The sequence below is a fragment of the Manis javanica genome, chromosome 9 (genome assembly GCF_040802235.1).
Source record: "Manis javanica isolate MJ-LG chromosome 9, MJ_LKY, whole genome shotgun sequence".
NCBI classification, from domain to species: domain Eukaryota; kingdom Metazoa; phylum Chordata; class Mammalia; order Pholidota; family Manidae; genus Manis; species Manis javanica.
In genome coordinates, this window is record NC_133164.1 from 86,738,010 (window position 1) to 86,762,759 (window position 24,750).

Sequence of the window (24,750 nt, forward strand, 5' to 3'; positions counted from 1 at the left end):
GAGCATCTTTCCATATGCTTATTGGTCATTCATGTATCTTCTTTGGAGAAAGGTCTATTTTGAGTGCTTTGTCCATTTTTCAATTGGGTTTCTTCTGTTGTTGAGTTCTAGGAGTTCTTTATATGTTCTGGATATTAATCCTTTATATATACTGTTTGCAAATGTTTTCTCCCATCCTGTGGGTTGCTCTGTTGATAGTGCTCTTTGAGCACACTGAAGTTTTTAATTTTAGTGAAATCCAATTAATTTTTTTCTTTTATCAAGTGTGGTTTTGGTGTCATATCTGTAATTCAGGGTTTTAAAATCACTTTTTTCAATCAAATATTAGAGCCAAAATTCTAATCTTCAGTTAGAGAAATTATTACACAAAGAAATCGATGGGCTTACTGCATCACACCATTGGTTAGTAAGGTTCTGAGCTGAGAACTCATCACCTGGGCTGCTTTCAGCGACCCTCCCTTACCCTGCAAGACAAGCAGGCAGCTTGGTGAGAACTGGAACAAGGCTCTGAAGTATGCTTCCTGTAGCTTCATCAAGCCCTAGCGTGGAAAAGAAGAATGCCAGTTTTTGTCTTTTTCTGTGCTAGCCATCTCCAAGTTTTTCCTTCATGTTCAAAAAAGAAAGCTTTTGGAATGGAGAATCTGTGAAATATTCTGGGCACTGCCTTTTACTGTAGGAAAGAAGTCCCTGTTTAGAATGAATCAGTGGGTTGGTTACACCGTGTTGCCAACTGCTCAGGAGAGGAAATCTGAAAAGCTGCAGCCACTGCCCAGCCAGCACTGCGTTGCTTTGGGTGTATTAAGTGCGTGGTGATCTTTCGTTTCATGGTTGTTGAAAGAAGTTCCTCCGCATCTTCCTCCCCACACCTCCACTCACCACATAGTTTATGTTTTAGAGCCTAAAACAATAGATCTGTTTGTTCTAAAAGGTGAGATGACAGTGGGGCAACACGATGGGCCACAGTGAAAGCCGCTCAATAGCCCAGCCTCCTTTCCTAGTAAAACTGGAGTCAACCTGATCGTTTCAGGGACGGTGGGGGAAAGAGTGACTTTTCCAACCAACGGGAGTGTGGTGGGTTTTGGGGGCTGTTTCTCTTCTTGAAGGTCCAAGATTTGTAACCTGCTTCAGGTTCTGCAGCAAAAGCGTCTAACGGTGACTTCGAATGTAGGCGCAGCTGCCCCCGGGTGGCAGTGAACACGCTCCCTGGTGCCCGTTTCCCTCGCGCGGCAACACGCGCACGCATGGAAGCTTTGGGGCCCGAGGGCGTTCTCCTGCGCAATCCTGGAACCCTCCGTGTCCACAGCCGTCAGGGGAAGGGGCAGGCCTCCTCTGCCTACCGGGGACACTGCTGCGCCTCAGCTCTCCCGCCCCACACTCGAGGTCGTTTGGCGTCTAGAAACGAGCTCAGCAGCGGCACCGAGGTGAGCGCTTGGCCGCCCCCGAGACGCTTTCTCCCGACCTCGTTCCGCCGCTGGTCCACCGACAAGGAGACAGAACCGGGCGAGCGAGGGCGCGGGGCTGAGGCGCGGCGAGAAAGCGGGCGCGCAGGGCCAGCGCGGGCCGAGGGCGGGGCGGGGGGGGGGGGGGGCGCGGGAGGCGTGGGCGCGGCGGGCCGCGCGCCCCGGAGGCCAGGGGGAGGGGCGCGGGCGGGAGCGGCACCTCCCGCCCGGGGGGAGCGGCGCGCGCGGCGGCCCCGAGGCTCAGAGCGCCGAGCGCGGCCGGCGGCGGCGAGGGAGAGCTGGGCGCGGACGGCCGGCGCGTGGCGCGGCTGCCATGGGCGCGCAGTGAGCGGCTGCTCGGCGCGAACTTCCTCGGCGGCGCGGAGCTCCTGACTGGCGGCGCGGCTCCTCGGTCACCATGAAAGGTAGGGCGACGGCGGGCCGCGGGGCTGTGGGACTCCGGGCGGGACGGAGCGCATCCCCGAGCGAACTTTCCGCGGGCTGCGGGGACGCGTCGCGGGGTGGGGGCGTGCACACCGGGGGCGCTCCCCGGCCCCGGAGTCCGCACAGCCGGAGACCTGGAGGTTGGGGGATTTGAAGCGTGTAAGAGCCCCTCCCCGTTGTGTCTCTGCAAAGTAGTGTGAAGTCCTAAGTCGTTGTTTACGGATTCCAGTTCCCAACTTTTTAATTGAAAAAATATGCCGAAGAGAGTGGAGGCACCCGCCTTCCCCGCGGTGCGTCTCCACGCTGCGGCGCTGCGCGGGCTCCCTGGTCCTCTCTACCCCGCTGGTGCCGGCCCTCCCTGCGGAAGGTGGCCGAGCCGCGGGCCGGTGTCTGCTCCGGGACTCGGGGATGCTCTCGGTGCGCCTCCCCGCATCTGGCAATGATTAGGTGCCCGCGGGGTTCAGCTGGCTCGGGGAGCGCGTTTGGCATCATTCTCCATGAGACCCACTGCCTGAAAAGTTAACTGCCCTCGCTTCCGCGTCCCTTGCGTTTGCCCGCCTGTGAAGTTGGTGTGCCCACGTGTGTTCAAGGGTGTCACAAATCATCCTGTTAATCGTCTCTGGGCGGTGTCCTCTGCAAGCCAGTTTAGGAAAGTGTCAGATATTATGGTGCCTTTAAGTGGAATCGCAGGAGTACTTTGCGGGGCAGCCTTCTGTTTAATAGAAACACAGATTTGTCAGCAGAGTCCGGTATCTATGTGAGATAAATACAGCGGCGGTATCAAAGGGACTCCTTTGGGGATGGGCCGACTTGGTGTTCACACAAACTCGAGTTCTTGGATTTGAGCTAGGATAACACGTTTCCGTCCCCGCGAGGGCCGGGCTTGCGTGAGAGCGCTGGTGCGAAATGCCGCCTGGCCGCCGTGGCCGGGGCTCCCGCCGCACAGCCGCAGAGACCACGCGCCGAGACCTCTTGGATTCGCCGGGGTTGCTGTCCGAGGAGTAACCCGGGGAGGCCCTCGCGCTGGAAAAGTAACTTTTGGCTCCAGGTTTCGCAGAAAGGAGGATCTCGCTAAACTATACGCAGCAATAACGTCCTACCAGTTGTCTGTGCTTCCAAGCAAGGCTTTAGGTCTCCGCATCAGATCTTGGGAAGGGAGGGGGCAGGAACTCCAGGTGAAAAGTGGCCCGCCCCAGGGGACGAGAAACAAAAGATGTGATACAATTTTCTGATTAAAGAATGTTAAAAACGCCGGGTGCGTGTTCCTTGTATTTCCACTGTTTTTCTTCTCTCATTTGTATTTTAGGAAACATGTAGTTTCATTAGCTAGAATTGATTCAAGGATCCTTCCAGAAAGGAAAGAGTTCACAGGGCTAAACGTTACTCTGGAGCTCAGCTACTATCGCTTTAGCCAGAAGTTAATCTTATCATTGCTGGTCACCGAGGTCAGTCGTTTTGAACTTTTGGGAAGATAAGCCAGCTGCTCACTCCGTCAGCTCCCGTGTGGGTTCCTAAATCCTGAAAATCTTGTTAGCTTTTGGATGGATAAATGACTATTACTGCAATTTGGGTGTTTTTCAATGTTAATTCAAATCTGCTAATGGAAAACATACCTGAGAGTCCTAAACATATTTTTGTGAGATTAATGCTGCATTCTGGACCAGTTTGTAGACCTCCTGGAGCCGACTCATTGCTGTAAGGTTGCTTAGCAACTATTACTGTGTGGTTTGCATTCATTTGTCTGGTTGGTGAGGTGGGGAACGAAGGGAACTGTAATCATTTTTTTAATACCTACTAAGTGCTATAGGCTCTACCAGTACTCTATCAATTAACCCTCTCAACAACTTTGTAGGTGTTTTAACCCCTGCTTAATAGCTGTGGAAACTGACAAGAAGAAATAGAAACTGGCAAACAGGAGGATGGTAGGCATCTAAAGACAAGCTTTGTCAGTTTCCCTGTGTTGCTTGGAAAGAGCTAGGACACCAGATATGATAACCTCTGGTGCAGACTAGAAGAAAAATGCATCTCAGACAGCTAAATACCCAAGTAACCCGCAGTTGGTACAGCAGCCAGGAAGGGGGTGGAGCCAAGAAATTAGACACAAGCATAGTGTGTATTTCTTAGCCAAAAAGGAAAGCTGCCTTTACCAAGTGGAATTATTTTGACAATTTGCCATAGGTAACCAATCTAGTTTTCCTTGGGTTCATGATTATGTCGAATAGTTTTAACTCATTATGCTTAAGAAAGCCTACGTTTCATTGGAATTTGACTTCCCTAAATGATAGAAGTCAATGACAAGCCTTGCAAATGCTTAACATTAAAGTATCAACTAAAACATTCTTTAACCAGACTGAAAATTAGTGGTCAACTTAGAAGTCATGGAAGTTTATTTTCCAAAGCAAAAATTTAGCTCCTGTGGGAGTTAGATGCCTGTTGGACTTCTCAATTCTGTCGTTTAAACCTGGGACATAGCCCTTGTAATAACCCAGGCTTTTGGAGGTATTTCTGTATCTGCCAGGAGCCACAACGCCACCTATCTGTTGCATTCAGCAAATATCTGTCTCTATTTCCTCCATCTCTGGAGTCTCAAGTACCAAAATAATGACATCATTATTTATTTTCCAGAAGAAAATTACTTGCTCCATTGCTGCAACACTTGAAGATTAAGACATGATGTTGGTTTTAATTTATTGCCTATCTCATTTTCAATTAGCTGTATTCCTTTGTAAATCCATGGTTTTAGATAACACATTCTTTATGAAAGAATCTGACTCCTCTAGAGTTAGGTGCATCATTATTAAGTCACATTTCTAGTGCTGAAAGTTGGGAATATTGGAGAGTTTTAATGCAGCAGCACTTGTTGCCTAAGAGACGGCCAAAAGCAACCACCAGCACAGGGGACAACAGAGGCCAAAGCCACTGTTACAGTTTAATACAGGAAGGAAGTTAATGCTATCAAAGCATAGTATTTAGCTGCTGCTTTTTTGTGCTTTTGTATATAAATATTTCTAGAGTACTGTTTGGTAATAATACTTTAAAAATGCACTAATAAGCAGTATATCCCCCTACTGCCTGTTGTTTTTCTGGACTCACAGTCTCCTTGCTTTCTCAGTGTCTTAAGATTTCTTGTCCTTAACTGGGATAAGCAAAAAGTGTAAGTGCCGACTACATTTAACATTGAAATAATCGTTTTTTCTGAAGGGAAATGGAAACACAATGAGGCCTTTCCCCCTTCACCGATTGGGAATTGGGGCTGCCCCTTCCTCTGGAAGGCATATTTGCAGTCTAATTATACTTTTGACTTTTCATTACTTTGGGGATGCTTGACATTCTTAATATGAGGTTTCATTGTTGCTAAGTATAGATCTTCTCTGTGGTCTCCTATGCAGTTTCCCAAGATTGTTCCTCTGCCCACCCCCCCAACCTCCCAGCCATGTGGCTTATCCACTGTTAATGGTGTGAATGGGGAAAGCTGGCAGATATTAGCTTTCAAGTAGTAGCATAACTAGGTGCCTAATTTTCTGAATTAATGCTTATCTTGTTAAAATATAATTTCAAAACAGTTGATGCTGATGCAACTGCTGCCAAAGTAAGTTAAATGGCCTTTGAATTGTTAGTTTTAAAATGGGAAAACAGACATTTAAATTTTGTGATAGAAAAAGTACATTTTGCCTTGGGTAAAGCCAGCATGTGAATAATCTCTCAAAAGCAAGCCTGACCCATGTCTTCCTTGGTGGGAGAAAGGGTGTGGTCTCAGGAGAGGCAGCCCAGAGCAGGGGCAAAGCACAGCCTTCCTGCAAGCAGTGTGTGCGCACGGTGCTTTGGAGCCTTAGTTGGTGGAGGAAAAATGCAAAGCCTCAGGCACGTGGGGGGAGGGGGACAGCATTCCAGGTCTTCGAGGTAATCTTCTGTGAAGAGAGTCCATCCCCCACCATGGGTCAGCTCTGTCAGGCTCTCCTGCCCCTTCCATCTTCTGCTCTTCTGACTCTCCAGAAGCACAGGCTTATTATCTTAGCTTCTAGAGCTGCTGTCTATGGCCTTGCGGCAGGGAACAGGGTCAAGTGTTGGAAGATAAATGCCAGGGACTGATCCGTATCATGGTTTGTGCTCACAAACAACCTAGGTACAACTGATGGGCCACTTAATATCCCTATTTATTATTTTTCCCTTTAATAATAACTGATGAGGAGCACCTGCCAAGCCAGGCATTATTATTTCCTCCACTTTACAGATAGGAAAACTTATGCCCAGAGAGATTGAGTTATACTTGTCAAAGGACACCCAGCTGGTCAGTGGGGAAATTGGGGTTCAAGCCTCAGTCTGACTCCAGAATCCACGTGTTGCCCCTCTAGCTTAGGGTCCCTCCCAGCCACACCCTAAAATTGCATTCTGCCCGCACATCTTCATTAAGTGCTACTGTGTGCCACACTCCACTAGGTACTGAGTGAGCAAGGTAGAGGAAGTCCTACCATCTGGACTCAGACCTGTAATAACCTGGCATCAAAGGTCTGAAAAAATTGATGTGCTCTTCAGTCAGCTGCTAAAGGAGACGCTAGATGGGAGCTCTTGCAAAGGTAAAGCAGATTCCCTGGGTTGCTGCTGTGTGTAGAGTTTATTTTCTGGAAGGTTTTGCTTAGGACTGGTTGAATTAATGTGAATAGCTCACTGAAACCATCAACTCTGAAAACAGCCCTTGCACCTATCTTGCTGACAGGTTTGCCATGAAGCAAGGAGACTTTGTCAGAAGTGCCATTTTCAAGAGCAGACTGTAACCACCTGTAGGTGATCAGTAAAAATTTAAAAAATAATAAAAAGTAAATATTTTAAACAAGGGATGGGGAGGTAGAGGCATTCTTCACAGAAAGTATTTCATTTTTCATTGCTGACAGCACAGTTTCTAACCATATCAAACAGCCAGAGCTTGAGGGAGGTAACTTTTCTATCAAACAGTGATTTGATTTCTCTTTACGTGAATGATATTTGAAGTGCCCAAACTAATATAGTACCTTGAAAATATACTGCTGATTGCTTAAGGCAATGTAAGAAGAAATTAGTATGTAAGAAGCAATGTAAGAAGAAATTAATAATCCCAAACTCAAGTTCCAAAGAGATCCCAGAGCTCTTTTAACCCCTGAATTTATCATAAATATTATAGTCGATATAGTCAATACTCTTAAAAAATATAAAGGAAATGTGTTTCTCAACTTGGGAGAAGATTTAAAAATTAAGTAAGTTTGTTGGACTTGAATATATTAAATAGGATTCCTTCATACTTGCAGAATGACTTGGGATTATAAAGCCATTTATGAAGTTGTATTCACTAGACTGAGAGATTGGACATTCGGCATTCTGTGTGAAAAACCAACGTCACTGGGTCTGTGAAAGTAGCTGCACTTCTTTGGCCCTAAGTCACTTCTTGGTGACGTAGAAATGTTAGGAAACTAGTTGATATTTATACAACTTGGCTTTATTATTCAAAGGCAAAATAGTCCAACTTTATAGTTGATAATGTATACCTTAAAATACCATCATTTCATAAAATGTAATTGCACATGGTGATCCTAGGAGTAGAACCTGATTGTTTCAGTGTGGTGGTGAGTGTGGGCTCTGAAACCAGAGGGCCTGGGGACCACATGCAAGTGACTCAATCTCCCAGGGGTCCCCTGGTTTCCTTATCTGTCAACTGGGGAATAATAGTAACATCTAGCTGATGCCATTTTTTGATTTGCTGTTTTGAGGATTAAATAGGCTAGTATAGATCAAAAAAGTTCTAGTGGAGTCTAGCACTTAATGAAAACTCAAGACATTTTAGTTACTGCTATGCTGTATAATGATAACCTGCTTCTTCCTCCAGGTGGTAATGTAATTGCCAGTTATGAACCATTTGTGTTAAGTTAATCAAGTGATATGGTTTATACCATGGAGAAAAAGTTCAGTTTTGAAATGAAAACAATTTTCAAATTACAAGAGTGTTCAAGCTGACGTCTAGAATAGGGAGAAGAGGGTTAGTGTTGGTCCTTCTCCAGCAGCCACCACACATGTGATGGTCATTCTTGTAATGTAGCAAAAAATCAGCCCTACTGAAAATGCAGGGACCATATTTATAGTGATGTTTGTAATTATAGTGAAATGGTATATTTTTTTCATTTGTTGATAGTGGTAGGAAGTTGATAAATATATGTAAATACATTAGTTTGCCTAGGAGCCCTGACTTTCCCAGGAGCACTATTGTTCCTGTGCCACCTAATGATGACATAATATTTTTAAAGATGTATAGCTCAAATCCAGTGTCCAGTTTTATCCAGTAAGGATATGACATCAAAGAATCAAAACATAAATTTATCTCTAAATACATATTAGAACAGATTTATATATATATTTTTAAAAACATAGGGTATCATGTCTATGTCATTGGTAGTATTAGTTTTCCATTAAGCTGTCATATTTCTATTTCATTTATTATTTCAACTGGGCCACCAAGTCCTAATTAGCTTTCATTTATTCTTTATTGAGTATATTCTTTAAATATATTCCAATATTCTTTATATTAAGTATATTCAAATATTCTTCAGTTAGTATATTACTGAAATATCCAAATATTTAGTGTATATAGCCTCTGTCCTTAAGAAACTTGCAGTCTGGAAGGCAGGGTAAGACTCATGCATAAAGAACCGAAGCAGAAGGTGAGAAGTGCTCAATCTGAGGGTCAGGCAGAAGACTCTGGTGGAGAGGGTGGCCTGGCTGAAGACACGGGTATTTTCGTCTGGAGGAGAGATTGAAGCTGATTCATTATCTTGAATTATATGTCATATTTCAGATTACATGACTCTAATAATACTCTTTAAGAGGCAAATGGTGCATCAGGACCACCCTGAAACTGTCAAGTATGATATTTCATTGTGGGAAGTGAGAAAAAAAATCTTAGTTTTCTCAAACTATGTCTCCTGTGCTCAATTTTGGTCCATCATTTGTAATTAATTATAGTATATTACTTTGGCACAATTGTTTGGATAACCTAAACATAAAGTTAAGTGGTTTCAAAACAAAACAGATGGGTCAGGTTTTTTGTTTTCTGGTTTTTGGTTTTTTAACAAAGACTACTAATTTTTTGTGTGCCTCCAGAGAAATAGACAGCCTTAGTTTTTCTTGCTAAATGATCCGTGTATTTGAGGCCCTTCGAGGGCCCTTATAAAATTTGAGGGCAAGGATTTAAGTCCTCATCCTGACTCTCATATTATTAACCTGACCGACATGATTGGATAAGAAGGCCCCCCCCACAAAAGAAAGGCACATCACCTCCCCTGCAGCTACTCATGAATGATAAATATGGGGGTCAAGGTTTTGTGTGTCATTTTTGTTTCTTATTTTTTAGGTTGTTGAAGTTGGCTGCTGGGGGAAATCTGGTTTAGTCCTCACTAGCAATTTAGAGGTAGAAGTAACAACAAAAAAAATTGCTCCAATTTTGTTGGACCATAAAGGAAGGGGAAAGGTATCATCTTTCTCATTATCCTAAAAACAAGTATCTGCTATTTTTTACAAGCATCAGAATTACAAGTTGTGCCAGAAACTGGAGTCATTTTATGTCTTTATCATTCTGACTTTAAAAAAGACACCTATATCATTGAACCAAAATGATCCTATTGTTGCAAAACATAAAATTCAGAAAGTAGCTGAGTAATCAAAATAAATCTCCTGTAACGTTTGGAATAATGAACAAATATTTAAATAGCTCCAAATTCCTTTATCTATTTGGGGCAGTGGCAGGGAGATGGCTGGAGCATTTGTGGGAGGCAGATCTGATTACCTGACCAAAATTATCCTGAACTTCAGGTATTTTATTACACTTCTCTGAGCTCATTTGTTTGCAGAGAACTTCACAACAGTGGCCCAGAAATGCCAGTGGGGCAAAGTAAACCATACAAGGGGCCACATAAGATTTTATTTTTGTAAAGGTATGAAACCAGGGCAGATAGTACTTAAATGTCTCTTAGGGTTAAATCAAGGTTAGAGAATGTCTCTCTCAGTTTTTATAGCCCAAATACATAAAGATAAATCTTCTTTATCACATAGGTATTTCAGTGCCAGTTAGCTGCAGCCCAAATTGAATCCACCCCACATATTACTCTTCTGCTAAGCAAACTCCATTCTGTCACCCTCCCCAAAATGCTCCCTTCAGACTAGAGCTTTGTGTCTTTTGAAACTAGGTGGCTAAAGTAGTCCCTACCAAAACCTACAACTATCTTGTATTTCAAGAACATTTGAGTCCTGCAATATTTATTTTGGTCCTTAAAGCAGAGGAGCTGCTGTCACCACCTCTGCTCCCTTGCTTCAAAAAAATCCCTCCTATTTATTAAGCCCCTGGTATGTGTCAGGTGTTTTCAATGTATCACTTCACTTTTCCTGCACAATAATGTGTGAGGGAGACATCATTGGTCACGTCTTCAGGGAGACTGAGGGGCAGGTACGAGTTTATGTTGCCTGTACCAGGTGGAGCCCGTGTTCAAACCCAGGTCTTTTAATTCCAAAGCTCAAGCTTTACCATTACATCAGCCTCTTGCCGTAGGAAAAAAGTCTTCCAGAATAGCACAGCCACATCCAAGGAGATACCCAAATTCCTTTGCAACCCAGATGACACACTGCGGAGGCCACAGTTCCCACAGACAACTATACGAAAGCGACCCCGTGGAGCACTGACGAGGGGACCATGGCTAGAGACTCAGGGGTCCAGATGGCACCAGCCATTCAGCTCCAGGGGTGTAGGGACCCTCTCTCCCCTTCTCGCCACCCAGGCCTGATGCAGTAGGCAGTGGTGGTAGGAACACACAGAGCCAGCTTGCCAGAATACTTAGAGCGGAGCACATTCAGCTGGTTTGGAAGAAACCAAATAGTTTAACAACTGATGGGACTGTACCATTTTTTTATAACAGTGATGGGGCTGCCTCAAGGTAGAAACAGCTTAGGGCAGCTGGCAGAAATACACATGGGGATGGGGCTCTGAGCCCAGCTTGGAGAATAAGTCTAAATCCAGCCTAGTCTCTGTCCACGGTCCTTTGGCGTAGCTCTTAGAGAGCCTGAACCTGTTCTGTTCAGCCTGGCAATTGTAGGAGCCTCCTGTAGGCCTGGTGGTTAAGACGGCAAGTCCAGATTCCTCACTCTGTTGGCTCAGGCTGACCTCCACGTGCCGGCTCTCTGGGGCAGGCTGCCTTCCCTGGTCGGCAGCATTTGCTGGTCCCGAGCACTGCTCTTTCTGTCTACCTGACTCTCTCTTCCGTTCTCATTCCCTTCACGTTTGCTTTCATTTGTTTTTTATTTTTATCAAAGCTAGAGATGTGCATAAAGAGTCAAATGATATCACAGATTAATTATCACACAACAATCTCCTGTCTACCCCACCTTCATTTCATCATTTTCCAGTCACCAGGACATTCTCTTGGGAGCATTTTTAGCATTTTCTTTTGGCATTTACTTCTCTTTTGGTTAACTACTGATGCCTGACAAGCCATCCCCAAACCCTGACGCTTAAAACGACAGGTGTTTATTTGTTCCTGATTCTGCCGTTCAGGCCAGGCTCGGCAGGCACGGCCAGTGTCTGCTTCCTGAGGTGTTGGCGGGGCTAGAGCATCAGTGGGGTGGCTGGAATGGCTGAGGGCTGGCCAGTTCCCTCTCCTCCCCCTTCTAATTTCTCACCTTCCAGGATCCTAGTCCAGGAGGGTACTCAGTCATTTCACCTGGCAGTTGGCTCCACAAGGGTGATAACAGAAGCTGAAAGGCCTCTAAGGCCCAGGCCCCAAGGTTACTTACTGCTACTTCTGGCAGATTCCATCAGCCATAGCAAGTCAGGCTCCTCCCAAGTTCAAGAGAGTGGAAATGGACTTGCATGTGGAGGGATGGCAGGAATTGTTGGTAGCCCTTTATGCAGATGATCTACCACAACGCTAGGAGATATGCTTATGGTATCCTTCCTTACTATTATTACTATAGTTTTAGACATTATATATAGACTTCCCTTTGTAATAGATGAGTATTAAGTTCTTTCATCCTTCACCTCCAACTAATAACCCGTCATGGATCCTTCCTGTTGCCCTACATCATCTCAATATAATTATAACACAGTATTAACTATAGTAGATCAATATATCAACACTCAGGGTGTGTACTATTCAATATTAAATCAATAGTCAGTGTGTGTACTATTACAGTGATGTAAATACTATTCACAGCTAGCTCATATTTCTTCTTGCATAACTTAGTTTCCTCTGGGGTTAATAATCCTCTTGGTCTGTGGTCATCCTGCTCAAGGCAATTTATAGATACAGTGCAACAAGTGTTGGCAAGGATGTAGAGAAAATGCAACCTTCCTACACTGTTGGTGGGAATGTAAATTGGTGCAGCTGCTCTGCAAAGCAGTATGAAAGTTCCTCAATAAAGTGAAAATAGAAATACCATACAACCCAGTAATTCCACTTCTAGGAGTTTACCTGAAGATAACAAAATCTATGAATCAAAAGGGTACATGTACTCCATGCCACATTATTTACAATAGCCAAGATAAGAAAGCAACCAAAGTGTCCACCGGTAGATGTATGGATAAAGAAGATGTGGTACATACATACCATGGAATATTATTTAGCCATAAAAAAGAAGAAATCCTGCCATTTGCAACAACATGGATGGACCAAGCAGCTATTATGCTCAGTGAAATAAGCCAGGTGGAGAAAGACAGATACAATATGATTTCACTTATATGTGGAATCTATAAACAAAAGAAAAAATGAAAAAAATAACAGTAAACTCATATGCACTGAGAAGTGAGTGGTAATTATCATGGGGAGGGGTTATGGAAAATGGGGATAAAGAGGTACAAAATCTCAATCGTAATATAAATTAGTTATACGGATGAAAGTACTGTGTAGTCATAGTTCTATAACATCTTTCTATGTTGACAGAGTAACTACACTAGTTGGGATAAGGATTTAATACTGTGTATCACTATTGAATCACTATGTTATATACCTGAAACAATATAATATTGTATGTTAACTATACTTCAGTAAAAAAAAAACAACAGCAGCAGAAGAAAATAATCCTCTTACTTTGTTTTACTTCCTACGTATATATGCATTATTATTCATCCCCAAAGTCTCTTCCACTTTCCAAAATCTCTGAATAATGTGTTCAAACATAGTAGATTTCAACTTCTTCAAGAAATCTTGCCTGGAGCCTTCTGACCTGTTCAGGGTTAAGATTATGTTGGGGTGTGTATGCACACGAGCTCATGCACACACCCAACACACACTACCTTTCTGGGCTTGCTCTTTGTGTTAATGGAATGCATCCTCCAATAACTTCTCAGTCAAAGTGTGTATGAGAAGTACATTTCTGGGGAAATCTGCATGTCTGAAGAGATCTTTATGTCACCTACTCATTTAATTAAACAATCTCTGTGTTGGAAATAATTTAGCCTTAGAATTTTGAAAGTACTGATCTCTTTTCTTTAAGCCCCAGTTTTGCTGTTGAGAAGTGTGAAGCCAGTCTTTTTTTTTTTAATTCTTATAAGTAATCTTTTATCTGTCTGGAAGCTTTTAGGATTTTCTTTTTGTCCTCTGTGTTCTGAGGTCTTATGAAGATGTGCCTTGGAGTGGATTTCTTCTTCCTTCCTTTGTGCTGGGAAGTAATGGGTCTCTTCATTCTGAAGACACATATCCTTCTATACTGTGAAGTCTTCAGTTATTCCTCTGATGCATCTCTTCCTCTGGCTTTTTCCTGAAACACCTGTTATTTGGATGTTGGACCCACTGAGTTGATTCTCTAATTTTTTCTTTATTCTTTTCTATTTATTTGCCTTTTTTCCTACTTTATGAATATTTCAACTGTGTATTCCACCTCTTCTAGGTTTTTATTTTTGTGAGATTTTCAATTTCCAAGAGTTATTTCTTTTTCTTTGATGGTCCCTTTTTTATTACAGCATCCTGTTGTTATTTTATGGATACATTATCTTCTCTTATCTCTGTAAGGGTTTTAATGGTAAGGTCAAAAAATTTTTTATCATCCTGTATAATATGTATTTCTTCCAAATTGTTTTATCTGGTTCTTTTATTTCATTTGTGTCTTTTTATGTTAGAGTCTGTGTCAGATGTCTGGTGGCTTCTCATATGTAAGGACAGAGTATTATAAAGATTAATTAGAGCCTCTCTGTTTTGAGGGGTTTTGTGAACTGTAACTGACACTCTAGCTTCACCTGGCTGGGCTGTTCCACCTCCTGAAATCAGAATTATTCATTTGTTTTTCTCTTAACTGGGCAGATTCCCCAGGAAGAACCTTCTAATCTTTAGCCTTGAAGGGTACAGTCTGTCTGACCAAGGGGGAGAAGAGGACTGAGTGAACATTCAGTATGATTTCCCCTAACTCCATAACAGACCCCCTCACCTCAGCTTCTCTGGTGTCTTCTAGACAAGAGATCTCTCGTTTTAACTTCTCTGAATAATAAACCTTTGGTCTTCTGTTGTGATCAGGGAGGGATAGTTACCCAGCTCTGTGGGGATCTTGGGAGGTCCAATGGCTTTTTTGTTCATACACCACACTAATCACTCATTTAAACTGTGCAATTCAGTGTTTTTTTCTAATTCACAGGTTTTGAAACCATCATTACAATCAATTTTAGAACACTTTAATCACCCCAAGAAGAAACCCCATACCCATTAACAATCACTTTCCTCCAAAACCCCCAGCCCTAAGGTAACTTTAATCTGCTTTCTGACACTGTAAATTTGCCTAATGTAGACATTTTATGTAAATGGAATCATACAATATACAGTATTTTGTGACTGGCTTCTTTCACTAAACAAAATGTTTTCAGGGTTCATCCATGCTGTAGCATGTATCAATACTTCATTCCTTTTTGTTGCTGAATAATATTCTATTATATGGCTATAGCACAATTTATCCATTCATCTGTTCTTGGACATTGGGGTTGTTTCCACTTTTTTTGCTGTTATGAATAATGCTATTACAGACATTCATGTACACATTTTTGTGTGGACATGTTTTCATTTCTCTTGGGTATATATATATATGTGTGTGTGTGTGTCTGTGTGTGTGTATATATATATGTGTGTGTGTGTGTGTATATATATATATATATATATATATATATATATATATATACACACCTAGGAGTGGAATTGCCAAATAATGTGGTATCTTTATGTTTAACTTTAACTTTTGAGGAATTGCCAGACTATTTTCCAAAATGGCTGCACTATTTTGCAGTCCACTAACAACATATGAGGGTTCTCATTTTACCAAGTCTTCACCAACACTTCTTATCTATCTTTTTTATTTTGGTCAACTACTTCTTAACATACTTTCATCCAGTCCTCCTACTTTAGGTTCATCTTTCTTCTCCTTCCACTGTGAGCTGTGCCCCAAATTCCTAAGCCTTTTCAGGATTCTGTGGTGTAAATCACTGCCTCTTAGTGTTCTCTGCAGCTAGCACAGTGTGCCATTTCTTGGGTCTGTGGGGTCAATGACCATTGTCTTGCCAATGGGTTTTAGCCCCAGGCAAGTTCACTATGGATTCAGTGAGACCAAGGAATGACAATGGAACGTTCTTGGGTGAAAGTGTTTATTACTTGGCTTGTTCTCCCAGCAGTAGGTGGAGCACTAGAATTACGTCTGCATCCAGCAGTCTGCAGGTCTGTAATCCTTTCATCTCTGCCTCCGGGCTCTCTACCCCACAGTCTTCTCAGTCTGTCCTCGGAGCTGCCACCACTCTAGTCTCTGCTCTCTTGCAGCCACGCAGCAGCCCAGAGCACTGGGCCGAGCTCTTTATAGAGTCAGTAACAACATATTGCCCACACATGTACAGTGAGCTAGCTGACCAGGGCCAGGCAAGAATCCTGGCCATAGGAACCTTCACTTTCTCCACAACCATCATGGCATGAAACTCTGCAGAGAGGGGTTTTAGTCTTGGTCTGGCTACTCACAAGCTGTGAGGTCCTGGGACAACCTTCTCTGAGCCTCAGTTTTCTCATCTGTAAAACAGAAACATAAGGAATGGGTAGTACCTGATTTTCAGGAGGGATTGACTAAATATTAGATCTCTTATCTTCCTCAAAGATGGTGATATTCAAAAAGACAAAGATTTAATCTCCTTCAGGAATTCATCAGCTAGCAGGAGAGACAGGCATGTGTATAAATCTAAACTGCTTGATTTTTAACAACTATTGAGTGCCCATAAAGTGTCATTAGTGAACTGATTGCTAATGGTATGGTGTGACAAGTTTCCTATTTTCACACGGCTTTCTCTGGTGGAGTGAAAGTACAAACTGGACTATGAGGCAGCTGGAAGTAAGTGCCATCAGACCGTTCAGAGGGAGAGGAGGTGGAGGAGAAGTCAATTCTAACCACAGGGATATTGCACAGCATGGTCCACAGATTGATTGGAACATTTTAATATGTATAACTCTCAACTCTCCAAGCCAACAAAACTAAACTTCACTGGACCTCATAATGCTCTGGAATACCGAGGCTCAAAGAATAAACCGGCAGCAGAATTATGTGCAGCATTTGCTGTCACACAACCTCTAGCTAGTGTGGCTCTGGGCCAGTTACCAAGGAAAGTAAAAAAGAAATAAAAATCACATTTTGAAATAGACAAGCAAAAGAGAGTGTAGCCCATAGGTATTAAAAGGAAAATGCTGAAGTACAGCTGTAGAAGCCAAGAAAATACAGACTTGTAGATATAAATCTCAAATTCAGTTGTTTAGTGTGTTAAGGTTTCTTCTTCCCTGCAGACAAGCTTCTGTCAGAAGCAGGGATCAAATTATGGCTACTGCAGAGAGTAGAGGTCTTAAATCTTAACCAAACTCTTACCCATGTAGGAAAATAGCCGTTATGTGGCTTAGACTGTGTCACAGATAGCTTTGGAAAAGTGGCAAATTGCTAAGGTGACTGGATATTCTCTAGGGAGAATGAATGCCCTTTTTTGAGTCTGTCTCCTTTGCAGACCCCCAGTACTGTAAAGACAGTCTGGGACACACTTAGCGTGGGTCTACACAATGTGAGGAAAAGGTTCGGAGAACAGAATGCAACATTGCACATAGTATCAGGCTATTTGTCTTCCTCAAACCCATTTGTCAGCCATCATTGGCCCTATCTTAGTCTTTTGCTGTAAAAAAGTGTTCAGGCATTAAGAACACCTGACCTCTCATCTCCTCCCATTTGGTGCTTGAAGCCAGATGTGGGTTGTCACACAGCCACAAGCCCTATCTGCCCTTGCCTTGCATCTTTCTCTTTCTCATTTCCCTGAATGCCCAACCATCACCAGCTTGAATCAGCTGTTAACTGCACAGCTGGGAAAATTTGGCAGTGGTCTTTGGGGAACATGTACATTAATAGAGTACAAATAAGCATTACCTGCCCATCTCTACCCAGCTTTCAAAGATATGAAAAAGAGGATTCTAAAGTCAATCCTTGAAAACATAGAGTGAAACAATAGAACAAGCTTTCCACCCTCCACTTTAGCACTTCTCAGCATCTCTAATAGTTCAAAAGCCATTAGGAATTCCCAACAAAGGGCAATAGTAGCAGCGTTTCCAAGTTCTCTTTTCCTACAAAGAAAAAACATTAAAAACTGATTTAATATACCTCTCTGTGTTCTAACAAGTTCTAAGACACTTCTGCTTTCCTTAACAAACCCAGTAAGATGGTATACTTGTACGTCTCATGTCTCATTTGATTTCCTATCAAATTTTAGAGTTGGATGAGATAGAACTTGTATTCTTTTATTAGCTGCATTAAGAATCCTAATCCTTTTAAGATGGGGTTAAGACAAGAAGCAGGAGAACTTCCTTGAGTCCTATTAGGGGTCACCTGTAAGGCCTTTGTTTTCTTGAACCACTAATAGGTTTGAGGGTGTCAACTAAGAGGCACAGCTGAATTACTTTAATAACAAAAATATGAGACATTTGAAGTTCCTAGGGAAATTTCAGGAAGGAGATAGGAGTCAGTCAGGCTAAATGCTGCATGGGAAGATCAGAGAGGAAAAAGAAAACAAACAAACAAAGTAATGGTAGGCCTGCTGAAAAGCTTGGGGGAAAACAGAAGTGCCTAACAGGACATTTTGAACTATTTGCTGTTGGGGACACAGCATAAACTACTCTTCCATTTCTACTGTGAAATCTTCTGTGATGCCTCCTGGGCCCCCGACATCTGTGTGTGAGTAGATTGTTTTGTAGATGTGGCTTGGTGGCGAGGGGCTGTTGCTGACAGGGGAAGCTGATGTCTCGGGGCATCATTACCTAGTTCCTGTCTCATCAGTTCCACTAGGCTGTAGGCATGTGTATATTGAATGAACAAATAAGTGCATGGATTTCCAAGCAGAAGCAGCAGGTAAGGGTTTCTCTTTAACTGAGACTAGACCAGGGCTCTTAGCCATTAATGAAATAGAACTACTTAGTAAAGTAGGCGTAGAGTAGGGGCTGTCTGTATTAGTTGAATTAACCAGTCACTGAGAAAGGTGCTGTTCTCTTAGTTGTAAGCATTTCTTCCATGTGGAATTAATTAAAGCCCTAATCCTTGGCATAAGAACACTAATTATGAAGACCTGGCCGTCTAGATTTGAAATAATATCTCTGTTCTCTGAATAAGGGAATAGTGGTAAAACACAAAAATGTGCACTTCTCCACTCTGGTAGAAGTCATTGCTCCCTCACATGTGTTTTCCAGCACTTCCTAACAAACTAGGGTTCTGAGGTTCACCACATTGTATTACAGACAGCATACATCGTGGGTTTTTCCATAACATTTCAAGGTTCAGGTCCTGTGTCCCAGGTAGGGGTTAAAAAAGCAGTCACAAAGGTTTTATTTTCCCCATGCTTGACTCTCTTCCTTGAAAGCCTGTCAGCTTCTTGAGGGAAGGGAGCGTGTTTCACTCACTTCTGAAGCCTCACTGCCTGGCAGTTCTGTGATTCATAGTAAATGCTGAATCAGTGCTTTTACACTGAACTGTGTTGGGGGAGAAAGCTGGGTGCCACTGGGCACAGTAATGGTGACCAACTCAAGAATAATTGGTTAGGGCTCTTTGGAAAGACCTGGTCTTGATACCCTTACTTGTTATCAAAAGTGTCCTTTAATTACATGATAAATTGCCAGACTCACACCTGTCAGAACTGTAAAATGAGTTGTTTTTATCAATGTGATAAGGAATTGCACCATCTCCATATTAGGAGTGGGATGTAGGCTTTTTGGTAGAAAGCTTGGTTTATATAACATCTCTCTTGTTTCCACAGCAGTCCTACACTTAGAAATTCCCACAGCAGGTCTGTCTTCTGAAATGCATTCACTAGGAAACCATGTGTCAGTCCCATTGATCCAATGGAAGGAGAGGGGAAGGATTTGGTTGTCATTTCTGGAGTCATGCTGGGCTCCCGAGATGCCACAGTTGGTGGAAGAGATGACTCCAGAGCCCACATCTCACAGGGAGAGCTTTGGGCCCATTATGCGGAGATAACTTAACCCTTTGGACAGTTGATTATTTGACCATTCATCAAAATTTAGTAAGCCCCTGCTCTGTAAGAGGCACCATTCTGGGCACTGAGGATTCATTCATGAAACAAGAAGGAAAACGTTTGTGCACACAAGATGCATGATGATGCACACACACACATAAACGAGGATGATATCAGAGAGTAATAGTAAAATACGGTGGTGAGACAGAGAATGGCTGGGTGGTCTGGGAAGCCTCTGAAAGGCATCACACTGTAGCTGGGACCTGGATTAGAAAGAGTCACATAAAGTGCAGAAGAACATTCCAAGCAGAGGGAACAGCCAGGGCAGGGACCCTGTGGTTTTTCTCAGAAAGTGTGGTGTGGCGCAGGAGCAGAAGGAAAGCCAGTGTGGGAGCATCATGGTGAAGGAGGGTAGGGAGCAGCTGGGGATGGCAGCAGCTGGGTCCCACACTGCCCCCACATGCCAGGCCACGCAGGTTAACCCGGTGTCTTCTCTTCCCCTGCAGACGACTTCGCAGAGGAGGAGGAGGTGCAGTCCTTCGGTTACAAGAGATTTGGTGAGTTCCAACTCTCCCTCTCCGTGCTCCATCTGGGATACAGTAACTAGGCCATTGCCGGATTTTTGACACACATGAGCATGTCTGGCTCTGAGACGCAATCTTGGTTGGAAAATGAGTTTCTGTATAACATGTGGATGATTACTGAGGGCAGTGGAATGGAAACCACACCCAGGCTTGGGGTGCAATGAGATGCTTACAGGGTTTGCCAAATAGAAACAGCTGGCTTAACAGGCCAAACATGATGGAAAGGTAAATCTGTGACAAGACTGGAGCCATATATGTGGGATTTCTCTATTTGGTATTTAGAAAACATCTTTGCCCTCATTCCTCAGATCCCATATTCATAACTTAGTCGATGTTAGTGGACAACTGAGAGGAAGACTTTCACCAGGAGCCAACTGGACAGAAGTGCTCTGTGGTAGCTGAATAATAGCCCCCAGAGATGCCCCATCCCAAGCCTGGAACCTGAATGTTCCCAGTTGTGGCACAGTGGCCTGCAGATATGATTGAACTGAAGAGCCTGAGATGGGGAGATATCCTGGGATGTCTCGGGGTCTCTAAATGCAATTGCATGTCCGCACAGGGGAAGGAGAAGGAGACTTGATTAGGAGCGAAGGTGGTGTGATGATGTGGGCAGAGATCGGAGTGATGCACTCTGACGGTGGAGGAAGGGCCCCAACCGGGGAATGCAGGCGGCCACTGGAAGCTGAAAAAAGACAAGGAAATAGGTTTTCTGTTCACAGCCTCTGGAGGGAGCACAGCCCTGCCAACATCTTGATTTCAGCCAACTGAAGTTCATTTCAGACTTCTGGCCTCCAGAACAATAAGGCAAAAGTGTGTGTAGTTTGAAGCCACCACATTTGTGGTGATCTGTTATACTAGCGTAGGGGAAAGCATGCTCTTCTGCCTCCCAGGCTGCTGCGCACAGGCGTTCTTCTCTCAGAGACCAGGCTTCCCATGTTCTGCACTTTGTCTTTGAACTGCCAGTGAGTGTTGCAGAGTTCTGAAGGCAGTGCAAGGAACTGAGGTTTTTTCCACCCAGCTTGTTTCTGTGCCTTGGCAAGACAGAGAGAGGAAAAAGAGTAAGTGTGTGTGTGTGTGTGTGTGTGTGTGTGTGTGTGTGTGTGTGTGTGTGTGTGTGTGTGTGTGTGTGTTGAGAGAGAGAGAGAGAGAGAGAGAGAGAGAGAGAGAGAGAAGAGAGGAGAGGAGAGAGACAGGGAGATTATAAGAGAATGAATCTACTTCCTGTTGCTTAAAAAAAAAGTTTGGGCTGGACTTTGATTAATGTTACCAACCCCCAGCTGCTCTGGCTCCCTCCTTGCTTCAGCATTTTTCCTTCTGGATACACACTTTAGCATTTCTTTCTGGGGAAAATAAGGGCTTTAAAATAGGAGTGCAGTGGCAGCAGGCCCAGAGCTTCTCCAGTCGTGTGCCAGCAGAGTGGCTCATGCTCAGTCCCTTCTCTCCTCCGTAGCCCTCATCTTTTATCTACACAACTGCATATTTCTGGATTGGTACCCTGGGTTCTGCTTTCCTGTGGTGGGTTGACTGAAGGTGGTAGTAGGGGTAAAGAGGAAATCGACAATTTTAAAGGAAAACAAAATAAAGCAAAAATTAAAGGGGAGAAATAAAGAGGAAAATCAAACTTGTAAAAATAAAGCAAAACAAATGTTTACATGCCTATATATTTTGGAAATCAGTAGCTTCCAACTTTGTATTTGGAAATCAGTAGAAGTATGAAGACCCAAGTGAAAAGGTTTCTTTAAAAAGCGTGACCTTGAGGGAAAATTTCATAAATTTTATTTAAAATTTCAGTAACTAGCTAGATGAGTGTGTATTCAATAAAAAACACAAAAACATAATCAGTTTGCTGAAAGGATTTAATTTATGGTGGTTAAATTGTGTGGGAAAATCACAAACTGATGATTCAGAGGAGACATGATAACAACTTACAAATATGGGAAAAGCATAAACAGATGTGTGGGGAGAGTGATACCAAGTGGTACAAGTAGACGACAGAGATGAAATTAAAATGGGAAACCTTGACTAGGCATTTCAGTGTTGAGAATGCCTTGGATTCAGCTTTTAGGCAAAGTGATAGATATGCAATTAGGCATAAAGTAGACCTTTGGAGCTGGAGAATATTTAAATCAGTTTTTAATCATAGAGAGAAGGAAGGTAAGGCCCAGATAGAATTAAGTCCTTACTCAAGCAGGTTAGCTGGAGCCGGGGCTGGATGCAGGTCTTCCCTTAAGTTAGCATGATTTAGGGGAGGGGTCCAGACAAGGGGCTGAGGTGACTGCTCAGCTTCTGTCCTAGCAGCGCCCCAGCAGTTCTGGGACACTGGCCCCACCAGGGAGGCCTCATCGCTTTTGCAGGGCCTAGGACTCTGGACCCGGTTTTATAGAAAGTAAATGGGCTTTCAGTTCCTAAGAATTGACCAAAGCTGGTCACTGAAAGCAGCAGAGCCCAACAATCCCATTCCTTCAGGTTAAACTTCGACCACTGAAGGACAACAAAGTGGGTGTGAGGCGGTGGGTGGGAGGCACCCAGAGGCCAGGCAGCCCTGCTGGCTCCTCCTCTTCCTCTGGTGACTTGAAACCAGGCGTGTAAACTCTGTGGGCCTCAGTTGCTCAGCTCTCTGGTGAGCAGATAGCTGCCAAGGTAGGTAAGTCCACCTCACAGGCCTTCGGCCTACGAGAGATACCAGATGGACAAGGGCTTTGAAGGTGCACCGCTGTAAAAACACTCTCCTGAGATTTGGGGCTGTTAATACTCTCTGGACATTTTGGTGCCACCACTGCTGAATGTCAAAGAGTGACAGGTCTGAAACCTCACTCCCAAAGAGATGTAAAGGTGTGACTTAACTCAGAACATGCTAATGTTGTTGACTTTTATTTTTGCAAAAGTAGACTGGACGATATATAGGGTTTAGTTATTATCTAAACTATAATTTAGGTATGCCTTGTTTATGTAAATATAATGATCACGACCTGAATTTGGACTACAGATGAACCAGGAAAAGTTCATTATTCACGTGTGTGTAGCCAGTTGTTATCTGGGGACTTGTTTCCCAAGTTATTCATACATAGTTATTCAGAAATAATGTGCTATGGGAAGTCAAGGCTGTTCACATAATAATATTGTGCTTTTTCAAATTCAGCACTGTGTTACAATACAGAGTAAAATGAATGATCTCCAGTAATCTAGTATGGTTTGCTATTATTTTAGGACAGTCATCCCTTGTTTATTTGGGGATTCATTACTATATTTTGGCCCTAACCAGGCCTTCTGTTTTTCTTTAGTCTCTCCATATGTGATGCTTGTTAGCCCCTTTTCCAAAATTCTGAGCAGGTGTCTGGAGAAAGAGTTAAATCTTACTTTGCCACTTATCTGCTCCTCTGAAAATTGCTTTGATGAGGGGAAATGTTGCAAGGTTAATGAAGTGAGCATTTGAAACTTTAATCAGGCTCTGAGGATCGGCATTTCTTGGCTTCAGTATACAGAGCTAATTAATTTGGGGTGTAACCATAGTTACAGTTTGGCAGAGTACATTCCCTGGAACATGAGGTACATATATTAATTTTCATTTTCTAGAGAGAGAATATTTTATATTCTATAATGGTATCTTTCTACTTATTTCCCAGTTACTGTTTTCTTAAAAAATATCACACTTGCCTCTAGTATCCTTTATTATTATAGTTAGCTGAAAGGGAAAGATGATCAGTTCATATTCTAAGGGAGAAATATAAACTTATAAATTCTGGGGTTCATGATAAATTGATCCAGAAATGTATTCTAAAACCTTCTAATTAGTATGATTAACATGAATGCATTGAAGGTTTTTTTTAAATTTAAAATGATACAGAGTAGGAGGAATGAAGAATGTCATTTCAGTTCCAAGGGATTAGTGCATGAAAATCCATAGGAGGAAGGAAGAAGTGTGGGAAGAGGGGTGAGTTCCAGATCCTGCTTTTTATCCCACATAGTAATGATCATAACAAAGCCAGCTCTCGTTTGTGTATCACTTTTGTGTTCTAAAATGACTTACAAAAACGTATCTGTCCACAACCACTCCATGAGGCGAGTAGGTCAGGGGTCATCTTTCTATTTGATGGCTGCTTTCCCTCTTTCCTGGAGGCAGTGCAGTGCAGTGGTTAGGTCTAGGGATGTATGGGTACTGGAACCAGGTGCAGGCGTTTGGATCAGAGTTCCAGTGCTTACCAACTATGTGACCCTGGACATATCATTGTCCAAAACTGTAAAGTCTGTTTCCTCACTTGTAAAGTTTGGGATATAATAGGCCAACTCCATAGAGTTGTTGTGGAATTAACTGTGATGCTATATTAACACAGTGTCTAGCTCCCTGGCACACAACCCATATGTGTTGGCCAACATTCTGATACTATGTTCCTTCTTGAACCTTTTGGTCCTTTTCTTGAACATGGTGCCTAGGACCTTGTCGGCCCTGGACTCTTCCAACTTCCAGAAGCCTAATGGATTCTTGTTCCATCACACCCCCTGCTTTACTGCTGAAAACTGGGAGAGGCAAGAGGCAAGAAGACCCGGGGACAGTGGCTGTCTGCCCCAGCACCCTGGCAGACAGTGTGGGGGGCTCACGGTGAGCACCACACCAGATGGCCCAGCCTCCCTCAAAGCCTGCTTCGCCCCCTTTCTGTGCTGGTTGGTGGGTGGGGGGTGCTGGGGGATGACTAGACTGACCTGGTTTCATTGGTTGCATTGGGTTCTCGGGTGTAATAGTAGGATGTCCAAGGTTGGAATGATGGAGGAGCAAGAG

General features: G+C 43.3%; 1 protein-coding gene across 1 annotated transcript in view; it reads left to right on the plus strand.

Annotated features, from left to right (window-relative positions):
- Positions 1-1,679: 1,679 nt before the first annotated feature.
- The window catches only part of COLEC12 (collectin subfamily member 12), a 209,531-nt gene continuing 186,460 nt past the window's right edge, over positions 1,680-24,750 (plus strand). Inside the window, exons 1-2 of the mRNA XM_017671324.3 lie at positions 1,680-1,864; positions 19,899-19,949. Of these exons, the coding sequence (XP_017526813.1) occupies positions 1,858-1,864; positions 19,899-19,949 (58 nt within the window). The 5' untranslated portion in view covers positions 1,680-1,857. The remainder of the gene's footprint in view (positions 1,865-19,898; positions 19,950-24,750) is intronic.